The sequence below is a fragment of the Anastrepha obliqua genome, chromosome 2, assembly GCF_027943255.1.
Source record: "Anastrepha obliqua isolate idAnaObli1 chromosome 2, idAnaObli1_1.0, whole genome shotgun sequence".
Taxonomy (NCBI): Eukaryota; Metazoa; Arthropoda; class Insecta; order Diptera; family Tephritidae; genus Anastrepha; species Anastrepha obliqua.
In genome coordinates, this window is record NC_072893.1 from 66,274,858 (window position 1) to 66,286,674 (window position 11,817).

At 37.0% G+C, this 11,817-nt stretch overlaps 1 protein-coding gene across 1 annotated transcript in view; it reads left to right on the plus strand.

The window, feature by feature from the left end:
• Window positions 1-5,867, plus strand: part of LOC129237153 (protein folded gastrulation) — a 122,994-nt gene extending 117,127 nt beyond the window's left edge. The window contains exon 3 of the mRNA XM_054871651.1: window positions 82-5,867. Coding sequence (XP_054727626.1) covers window positions 263-3,781 — 3,519 coding nt within the window. The 5' untranslated portion in view covers window positions 82-262 and the 3' untranslated portion in view covers window positions 3,782-5,867. The remainder of the gene's footprint in view (window positions 1-81) is intronic.
• The last annotated feature ends 5,950 nt before the right edge of the window (window positions 5,868-11,817 follow it).

Consider the following 11,817-nt stretch of genomic DNA (forward strand, 5'->3'; position numbering starts at 1 on the left):
CAATTAATTCAACTTTTCAAACTGAAAAAACTTTCGAAAAGAATGCTAATTGAAGACAATTATTTCCTCTTATATTTGCAGATCAAGCAACTTCAAGCAGCAACAACAACGAATAATACATAAGTAACCACCAACAATTCAACTCACGCCATAGTAACACTGCAGCAATATTTGATACGTTTAAATGAGTTACAAAAGCAGCAGAGTGAGGCCTTAGCGATATCGCAATACTCGTACAAAACGCTGATCGCAATCACATGCCATGATTACAAGAATAGCAGCGACGTCAAAAGTATCATTAGAAACACCTACATGTAACAGATCTAAGTCAAGAGCAACAATGCAACAACATACGAAAATAATAACAAATTCAACGACCACATCGATACCAGCCGGTCAACTGATCACAATGCCACATACAAAAACAAATCGAACAGCAACAACAATGCGTCGTTTTTGTTTGGCCGTCTTGCAAGTTTTAGTGCTCGCCTGTGCGCTGCCACCACCACTTCAGCCGCTACTGCCGGTAGCACTTTTGCCACCGCGGTGGTCATTCGTCGTCGAAGCGTTACCGATTACCTCGAAACCCATCGAGGGCACCGCTGAAAATCTTGCCTGGCAAGCGTGGCTGATGCTGCCGCCCGAGCAAAAGCAGTTGGAGAAATCGCGCAAAGTCACGCCGAAATCGATATTTTCGCTGCCGTTTCGTGATTGCCCGCCCGGCCATCAGCTCTTCCAGTCGCGCTGCATACCAACCGTGAACATCAATCAGAGTGATTTGCTGACGCAGCAAGTGCTGGGCTTGTTTGTGGGCAATGAGGGTACAGCAAGCAGCGACAATGCATACGAATTTGATTATGAGGACGAGGAGTATGGATTGGGATATGGTGAAGGCGAACCAGCGGTGATGTATGAGTCGGCACAGTCTTTCAACGCCGGCTCAGCTGCTGGGTCGGGGAATGCACAGCAGCCGCCTGCACGCGATGAACCGCTGAAATTTAATCTGTTTCAACAAAAGTATCCAACAAATGATTACGAAGCGGATGTTAGTAGTGGCGCGGTGGAAGGGAGTGGAGGTGCTCGCCCATTAAATGAAATGCTGCCAGCGAATATGTCTGAAGGCGATCGCATTGGCGGAGTTGCTAGCAATGACAATTATGCAGGCACACCATTTTTCAATACCACACAGCTTTTAGATGCGGTGCAGGGTTTTTTTCAAAGGCATTCCGCGACAAGCAGCGGCATCAGTAGCGCCAACACCACAACGGCTAACGCCAACACAGCCGACAACAATAATCGCTTTACCAATGCGAACAGCACCAACAGCCACAGAGTGAGCGATTTGCATGCGGCTAGTAGCAACATATCGGCCTTTGCAGTCGGTGACATCGATGCGATTATATTGTCGGCCGCTAGCTCAGGCATATCGGCAACAACGGTGAGAAGTAGTGGTGGTGGTGTTGGTGGTAGTGCTGTTGGTGGTGACCTTGAACCGCACCGCATATCACTTTTCAAGGACGATAGTAGTGTACAGCTGGTTACAACGGTAATTGCCCATTCGAACAACAGCAACCACACAAGCAATGAAGGCGCAATGCGCGCCAAGGATGGAGATTTGGTAGCAGCTGCACAACAGCAACAAAACAGTTTTGCACAATTTTTACGCGCCGATGCGCTCTTGCCCTTGAGCAGTGTTGCTCCATACATTACAACAACAACAACGTCTACATCGACATTTAGAGCAGATGCTGCTGGTTATGCCACGAAAACACCGCCGCCGGCCACAAAAGATGAACGCCCACGCAGCGTGATGCAGCATAATTCGGCTGAAGCCGCAACCAATACCGATGCGCAGGAGCTGAGCTTCACGACGACTACAGAAGCTGAAGGCACCACAAGCTTTCAAATCGACGACACGACGGTGGTCGAGGAGAATGCTGAGTTCGCCAATGCGCCGGAGGGCACCTCCTTACTGGAAGCAATTTCGAAGCAGCAGCAATTGGAGTTTCAGAAATCGAAAGTAGAACCGGTTGAAGATTTGGCGCCAATAACAGCAACTACACTCAACGAGGAAACAACAACAGCTGGCGACAGCACAACAACAACCGAAACAACCAAAACAATTGTAAACGAAACAGATGAAACAACAACAACAACAACTACGACGACGAAACAAGCACTCGAAGTGAGCGAAAAATCGGTAGAAACAACAACACGTGCAGATACAACAACACAACCGTTACCCAATGCAGCCGCATTGCCATCGAAAATAGTCGCAACCACTACTGCAAAAACAATTTTAACAACCACACCAAACACGAACCGGTTGCGCAGTACTCCCGTCGCTGCCGTCACACCAATCCAAGTGGCAGCAGGTAAACAAGTATCGGCCGCAGTCAACTCAGTTGCCCCTCAAGCCGCAAACATAATTGCCGGAGAGGAGACAGCGACGTCAAGCACCGACATCGTGAGTGATGTGCCGAGGAGTGGCAACGGCGATTTAGTGAATGTCGTTGCTGCCAGCAGCGGTATTAACAGCGACACCAATAATGACAACAATAAGAATAACAACAATAAGGAATCGCCAACACGCAGTAAGACGGCGGAGGCAGCGGCAGCAACGAGTGTAATAAATATCCAACAAGAATTGCGAATGATTAATGAATTGGTGAAGGGCAATCGACAGTTGGCCGCGACGAAAATGCCAACTATAAAGACAACAGCATCAATAGCAACAGCGACTTCTACGCTGCCAACTGCAATTGAACCAAAATTGGATTTGAAAAAATCTGCAAATGTAGTGGAGAATGAACAGAATGTGAGTCGCGCGGAAACGGCCGGTGAGGGTGAGGTTGAGGAGAGGCGTGATGTTGATGCAGCGACAAAAACTCAGCTAGCCGCAATAACAGCTGAAGACAAAATGCTGGACAAGGTGTCCGTGTCCGTGACTGGTGGCAACGAAGACGAGGGTCTACAAACAACAACAGGAGCTGGCGGGACCACAACAGCCGCACCACAAGCACAGACAGCAACTAAAATGGAAAGTGGCAGTACGCTAACAGAGGCCACAACTGTGGAAAACATTAAAACTGCGGCTGCGCTTGGTGAGATCATTGAGCTTGCGACAACAACAAGTGCACAACCTTATTTCGAGACCGAGACCGAGGCCACGGCGGCAAGCACAGAGGCAACCGGTGGGACACTTTGGTCGCGGATTATGCCTTTATTTGGCTTTGGTGCCATTCCACCGGCAGTGGAAGACGAAGCCAAAGACGAAGCCGAAGCCGAAACCGAAGCAACAGCAGCAACAACCACAACAATAGCAACTACACCAGAGGAATTTTCTGGAAGTTCTTCATTTGGTAGTATTAGTAGTAATAGTAGTGATAGTACACAAAATAGTCACAGTAGTAGTAGTGTTAGCAGTAGTAGTACTTTAAGTGATATTAGTAGCGTTAGTGAGAATGTTAATAACAACAATATAATTAGCAATAACAACAATTTTGTTAGTCATAGTCGCCGAAATAGTAAAATTATACGAATTGATCAGCTTAGTGATGATAGTGTGCCAGCAGCAACAACAAACACGCTCGAAGATACAGCAGCTACAAATATGTATACAACAACAACAACAGCAACAGCTGAAGCGGAACAGTCGACCTATTGGTGGTTACCAACCGGTTGGCGTACCAATCGGGACGCGAACAAAGAACAATCACTACTGTTCCGCCTGTGGTCAGCATTTCCCGAGAGTCAAATGAAAGCCAAAGTTAGAACATAAACCCTTAAATTTCCTCCACAAGTAAATATGTACGTACCACCTGTGTGACCTGTGTATAACGTGTACAAAAAAAATAAAACAAACAAAAAATAAATAAATAGAGGAAAGTTGGCAATTGAGCAAGAAATTAGTGAACAATTTTTTAGTGAATTTTTTAAAAGCTTTTTTAGTACCATTTCAAGGGTAGTGAAGCGGGCAAAGCAAAAGCTGTCATTGAAAGGGGCGAGCTTTTTCCGAAGAGCACTCGTACAAATTACCTACATATACCAATAAACAAAGTTAAGTAAAGTAAAAAAATAGAAAATAAAAAAAACAACAATAACAAAGATATGTATCAACAAATTAACGCTTAGTAACATAAAGACCACTGAAAAGAACAAAAATAGAACATTTTTAAATAGCTAAATAGTACACATCATAACTTGTATTGCGGAAATTTGACGAGGGCACGAATGAAGAGAGTTCGGTCGGAAGTTAGTGCAGGGAAATGTGCGCCAAAGAATATTCTTAGGAAGTAAATGGATTTCACTTTTTGTATGAGCAACATTTCATTCAGTTTTGAAAGCTGAAACTCGACTATAGCCGCTAAAGCTTTAACATCGGGTAACTACTATCACACAAATTTTGGTTTTATACGGAGCCTGTGTGCGCGAAAGTTGGTAAAGATAGGGGTCGGTACTTGAGTATAAAATTGACAGAAGAGGACTGGAGGATAAAAAAATAGAATACAGCTAGCAAGGCAAGCTAGAAGAGGTTGGTAAGTCTCTCTTAGTGTGTGCTGCTCAATTCTCATAGCTCAAAGTTGGTAGAATATAAAGATGAGCCGCTTGAGATTGTAGACATTGCCAAAAGCGCGTCGCTAAATGAGTAAATTGGGTTAGAGCGACCGACTAGAGGTGGTTAATGGGGCCGGATGATCCCTTATAGTAGCTGAAACTCTTCACTTTAATGTGAGAAAATATAGAGATGATGCACTTGATTTTCAAAATGTTGGTATATGGTTGTTTCTAGATGGATAAATGGAGTTAGAGATGTAAGCAAGAAAAATTTAATGCATCCAGCTGAACCCTCGTAGCGTGTGCTGCTTTATTTCTCATGGACCAAAGTTGGCAAAATATAGAGATGAAGCGCTTGAGATTGAAAATATTACCAAAGGCTGTTTGCGAAATTAGTAAATGAAGTTAGGGAGGCAGCCTAGAGAAGGTTGGTGGGTCCGGCCCTGCTTCGTAGCTTAAATGAGAAACAATATAGAGACGAAGCGCTTGAATTTGAAAATATTAGTAAGGACTCGTCTCTAGATGGGTAAATGTAGTTAGAGGGGCAAGCCGGTAAAGTGTTGCATGTCAAGCTGAACCCTCATAGGTAGCGTTACTGAACATTTATACGTTAAAGTTGACGGAATATTTAGATGAACCGCTTGAATTTCAAAATATTACTTTGAAACTCGTCTCTAGGTGGGTAAATGGAGCTCGAGTGGTAAGCTGGAAAAGTTGAATGAAGCCAGTTGAACCCTCATGGACAGCATTGCTAAACTTTTATAAAGTCGACGAAGTATAGGGATGAAGTGGTTAAGATTTAAAATATTTGTATAAGCGCGTCGCTAAATTGGTAAATGAAGTTAGGAAAGCAGGTTAGAAGAAGCTAGTGGTTCCCGCTGAACCCCTAAATGTCCGTAGGAGGCACCGCTGAATTTTCATAGCTGCAAGTTGTCGAAATATAGAGATAAAGCGCATGAGTTTCAAAACATGAGCACAGTTTGGTCGCTAAAACGGCCGAATGGAGTTAGCAAAGCAGGCTAGAGATTGCTAGTGAGTGGGTCCTGCCACGCCTACATAGCGGGCGTTAAATACTTTCAGCACTAGTGAAAATCTCTAAGGCACACCCTGGGGCCCATGTAATGGCTTATAGCTGTGAGTCATATATATTAGTTAACCAACGCTGTGGCTGACATGAGCGGCCACGTATTGTCATTTGTAGCTCTAAATAAAGGATTCAGGCGTACCAACTGTGCTTGATTTGTTTTTCTTTTCTAAAAACAAATTCAGTAAGCCCTTTACGCAATGTGAATCCTAGTTAGGGTGCACGCTAGGATAAAAAATATATATTTTATGAAAAAGTTTTATTAAAAAATAATATTTTATGAAAAAATTTTATGAAAAAATAATATTTTATACAAAAATTTATTGAAAAAATATGTATGAAAAAAATATTTAAAAGAAAAATGTTTTATACATTAATTTTTGCATAAAATATATGTATTTTTTTCAAGCAACTAAAGTTCTGTGAACTGTATTTGATAAGCCAGTACCAGGAAATTATTTTGAAAGCTACCAAAGTATGGGCGCGCATCAAATACTCGTACAAGTAAAGACGAGAGGGCGTTTGGGTGGGGCGCGGAATTCGCGCACACAAGTCGAGGTTGCCTGATAAGCTTGAACATTTTAAGAAAACAAAGTAAAAGAGTAAAAGAAGGGGAAAAATAAAAAAAAATTAATAATACAAAAAATATATGTGCATACATACGTATTGCTGCATATGCAAAACGTCGATGTATTGATGTTCACTTGAATGTATTTGTAATTTATAGTATAGGCCATTGTTGCTGTTGTTATTGTATTGTTTTTGTTGCTGCTGTTATATTAATTAATCATTTTACATTAAATACATAACTGTAATATAAGATAATTAAAAACGCATTATTTTTTTATTAAATTTTTTTTTTTATGTCTAAGGCTAATTTCGTACGTAGTACCTAGTGTTGTAGTGTTATTGTTGTTGTTGCTGTTGCTGCTGCTGCTGCGCATATGCAGTTAAGGTTTCACAAGCTAGTAGTGCATAAGTACACACATACACACACACACACACATACATATATATACCTACCTAAATACAGACGTTTTTATAAAACTGCACGCATTTCGTATGATGTCATTCGCCGTTTTGCATTCCCGCCACCACAAAATGATTTGGGAAAATTTCCAAATGATTTGAACATCGTAAAGCTCACTCCATTCTTTCCTTAAACATATGTACATACACGCGTATGTTTTGTCTTCCTCGTATGAGTTTTTGCACACGTTCCATTTTAAATGCCGAAAGTACGCATCAATTCGTGCGCCCAGCAACTTGGCTGTCGCGCCCAAATATTTGCGTGTATTTCCATGTTTCACACTTTATCAATAATCGAACTTGGTTTTGTTTTTTATACAAGTTTTTTGTTTTCATTTTTCTGCTCTGCGCGTTTTCTGTTGTACAGTGGCACAAAACGGCGAATGCCATTGCAATATTTACCAATGTGATGTAATGCAAGTATAAGCAAACTAATTTGTGTTGATCGAACACATTTTTTTTTATAAATTTAAATGTATTTCATTTTGATGATTCGATGTATGTAATTATTTATGCAATTTACTATGTAAGTTTGTATGTATTAGTTCTAAGCGATATACATAAATGTAAATTATTAACTACCAACTAAGTTGAATTGTGTACTATAACTTTTGCATGTGCATAAAATCGTAATTATTGTGAAATTTTAAACAGAAAAATATTGTTAGTAACCGTCATACTTAAATTATACTACACACATACACATACATATATATTATACATAATCAATATTGTAAAAAACTATATAACACCATTCTTTGTATGTATATTTATGTAATAGGTTAGCGTATGGCCGGAGTTTAGATAAGATTTCAGATAATATATACAGATGGGCTCCAAAAAATAGGCGCGCGATAAATTGCAAAGTTTTGAACATTTTGCTTTAACTTTTTTTATAAAACATTATAGTTAATACTGCAATAAAAACTGTATAAATTAAAGTTTCAAATCGTGTGCAAATTAAAAAAAAAAAAGACAAATAGAAGAAGATGAACAAGAAAAAAAAAATAATACTTGAAACTTATAAACTTTTTAATTATGGTGCAGATTTTGTTCAGAAAAAAGTTTGAGGAAAATTTGGAGTATGGAGTTTATTAGCCATTAAATTTTGGTGATTTGTGAAATTTTTTTGCTGGCGGTTATGTGTATTTTCTCCATATAAAAAAAAAGAAATTGACCAATTATTGTATGGAAGGAAGTGCAACAAACTGAATCCCTAGCCACTTTAAGCTGCCACAATGTTATACCAAAATTTAATGGCCTACAGAACTTCATACCCAGAATTTTTCTGAAATTTATGACTAAAAGGTTTAAAAATTTTTTATGAAAGTTTTGATAGAAATTTTGAAATTTCGATGAAAATTTTGAACTTTGTTGAAATTTTAAAAATTTTGGTTTTTCTAATAATTTCGTATATAAATTGAAAGTCTCATTGATATGGTTTTTATTACAGTACGAACCATATTTTTCCAACAACAATAAAAACAAATTATAAAAAATATGAAAATAGTTAAAACTCTGCAATATGCCGCGCTGCTATTATTTTGAACTCAGCTGTATAATCTAAAGATATCTAAGGATATTCTAAATATTCACTCATCATTCAAATGGTGGCCTATTATCGAAAAAAAAATTTTTATTGCATGATACATCACAAATTGTTAAGTATTTTTGGTGAAAAAAAAAGGTTTACAAATATAGAGAAAAAATTACGCTGTATAAGATTTTTAAAACATTTTGTAATGCAAATTCAGATTAAATGAAAAAGTAGCTACTGAGAAAAAAAATTGCTTGATTAATTGATATTGAGAAAATGCGCATATGCGCATATTGAATTGATAGAAAGTCTCTGTAATCCTTCTCGGCAGGCAATGGCAAACCTCTGCGTGTATTTCTGCCATGAGGGAGCTTCCCATAACATAAAAAATCTAACAGCTATCCACAGTTCGTTCAAGATCAAGACGTACACCACAATTAGGAGGATGAGCTGGGCCAAATACCCGAAAAGGGTGTAAACGCCAATTATATGTATATGGTATTCAAATGAGTTATGCTGCTCTGCACACTCCTTGCGGAGTAGTTGGCTACTGCGTGAGGGGCTGCGGCTTTGTACGCTTTCCACTCTTTCCGAGATAGGTCAGAGCCGAAGCTTCGCTGTTAATAAAACATTTATATAAATGCATCAAAATATCTGTTAGCTCCTGCAACATTTTTGGCCATTCTCTTCGGGGGTTGGTTTTTTGTCTTCGAACTTACAGCGAGCGTCGCCTACTGCGTACAGTAGTGCAGCCACTCTAACAATTCCTCCTCCTCTTCTGGGAAGACTCAATTCCCGGGACTATTTTTTGCATTACTACGGAAGATCCCAGAACGGCGTCTATAAAATGGACCATTTTTGTTTCCCCACGTCTTGATCTACCATATTTGTTGTAGCCAGCTTTATGCTATAGGTTCGTCTTCTTATCTTCGTCTATGTCTGTGCGGCCTCGCTTTGTTGTACTGTGTCGAGGTATATCTCTTAAGTCTTCAATGTATCTTTTAACCGCCGAGTTAAAGGAATATGAGTTTTAAGGGAATATAATTCGAATTACTCGTACTAAATTTCACTAAATATTGTGCAATACTGTTAGCCTATAATTATGCAAATATAGCGCACATATTGAGAAAACCTTTAAACCTTTACAACCATAATTGTTGACGAAAAACTGAAAATCTAATATTTTAATTACTGTGAACATACAAATGTAGGCCCATTTTTTTACTGAAGTATGCAAAGTTCTCTTTGATCTCTATTTCAGTTTATGTCTTTTTTTAATTTTTTTGCATGGTAATTATTTTTAATAATTAATTATTTCTATTTAATTTTTATAAAAACTACATGAAATGAATTGAATCAAATTAATTTTCTATAATAAGGCTAATATGTATTTCCAAATGGCATTCGAGAAAAGTGAAGCGAATAGATTTAATTAAATAAATACTTTTATAATTTGAAATACAAAGCGACATCAATTCCATACATAACTTATGGTTTTTTAGTTAACAAACCTGAAGTCGGTTTAATTTAAAATTCACTAGTACCATGACCCAAAAAAAAAAATAATAATAATAACTACAGCTGCAATTAATATTTTCATTTTAATTAGTGAACCATGCAAAATAAAGGGCTTCGCTAACTTTCACAAAACAAAAAGAAAAAGTTTTAATATTTTCATGATAATTTATGTATTAAATTTCCATAGAAAAATCATTTTTTTTTTGTTTAGTCATTCGCAGCTATTCCTACCTTCCTTTTATACATACAAGTGCGTATAAAATTCACAATGGAAGTCAGTCGCTGTTCACAAAAAATTATTGTTAATGTTTTATTAAATCGAGTTCGAAAACAACAAAAGAGGAGATATGGCAGAAAGCATTTCATAGCAAAACTTTTTTACAAATATTATGCATTATTTACGAGATTTCGGGATTTATGAATCGTGAAGAAAATATTTCATGGCATACCATTTTTCAAATATTAGCCATTACTATGAAAATTTCGCGATTCATAACATTTTTGTGTGAACTGAGTGGAAAATATTTCACTTTCCAAATATTGGCAATTACTATGAAAATTTCGGTGTTTTTAATAAAATCGGGAACAAAAAAATATTTCAAGGCATACAATTTTTTCGAATAATAACCATAACCGAGAATTTGTCAAGTGTGAATCGTGGAAAAAATAGGCCACAGCAGCACATTTTTATATATTAATCATTACTGAAAAATTTCGAGATTTATGAATCGTGAAGAAAATATTTCATGGCATACCATTTTTCAAATATTAGTCATTACCGAAGAAATTTCAAGATTAGATAAAATGTAGAAGAAAATATTTCATGGCATACCATTTTTCAAATATTAACCATTACTGAGTAAATATTGGGATTTATAAAGTGTTTAAGCGAAATGAGAAGAAAATACTTTAAAGCAGTACATTTTTCGAATGCGTTCAAAGCGTTAAGCAAAGATTTTATAGCATAACATTTTTGAAATGTATAATATATTACCAATTAATGAGAATATTTCGCGATTTATGCCGGTCTGGAAAAAATCGAAAAAAAAAATATTTTGTGGCATAACATTTTTCAAATATTGTCCATTACCGAGGAAATTTTGGTAAGGATTGTAACGGTTTTGTGAGAATTGAGAAGAATAGATTTCATAGCTGATAATTTTTCAAATAAAAACCAAATAAAAAAATGTTCATGACACAACATTTTCTCGAATATTAAACATTACTGAGGATTTTTCAAGTGTGAATCGTAAAGAAAATAGTTCATGGCTTAATATATGTCAGAATCAAACATATTTTATTGTTGAGGAAATTTCGGGTTTTATGAACCGTGGGGAAAACATTTAATGTCATAACACTTTTCCAATGTTAGCCATTACCTTGAAACTTGCACGTACTGCAGATGTTTGCTTTTTACGGAGTGATACAATAAAATACAAGCCAATAAATATTTGGAATAACCAAGTAAAGAAATGAAAAAATCTAACTTTTGCTAAAAAAAAAATTGAAAATCTTTGAGAATAAAGCGAGGTTAAATAGAAATGGTCAATTGGCTGCAGTTTTTCATGCAAATTTTGTTAGGAAAAAAATTCAAAATTTTTATAACTTGTAAGTCAATTTTAAAAGCGGTTCATATATTTCTAAAATATTTCACAAGAAAAATAGCGGTCGTTTTTTAATCTTCGCTTTAACATGATTTTTGTAATCGTTTACAAACAACTCATAAATTAATTAATATATTTTTAAACAATATATTAAATTTAATTATATGGGAAATAAGCATACACTCACATATCTAAAAAATCTCTAATAGCAAAGTAAATTATTCAAACTTACTCAATTCTGTGTATTAGAGATGACTCTTGCGGGGACAGGTAGTACCCTGGTCCAATTAAATTGGTACTGAAACCAATCTGCAGAAACTAATTCCTAGGTTGTAGTACATGAGTAACACCTGCTGTGGTGAAACGCGAAAGCTTAGCTTTGAATGGATGATTTTTATGCGAGACTTTCAAAGGTCTATATCCAAGAAAGCAGATAGACAAGGAGCTACAATCTATAATTTTATGAAAACTCACAAAGGAAATTTTAA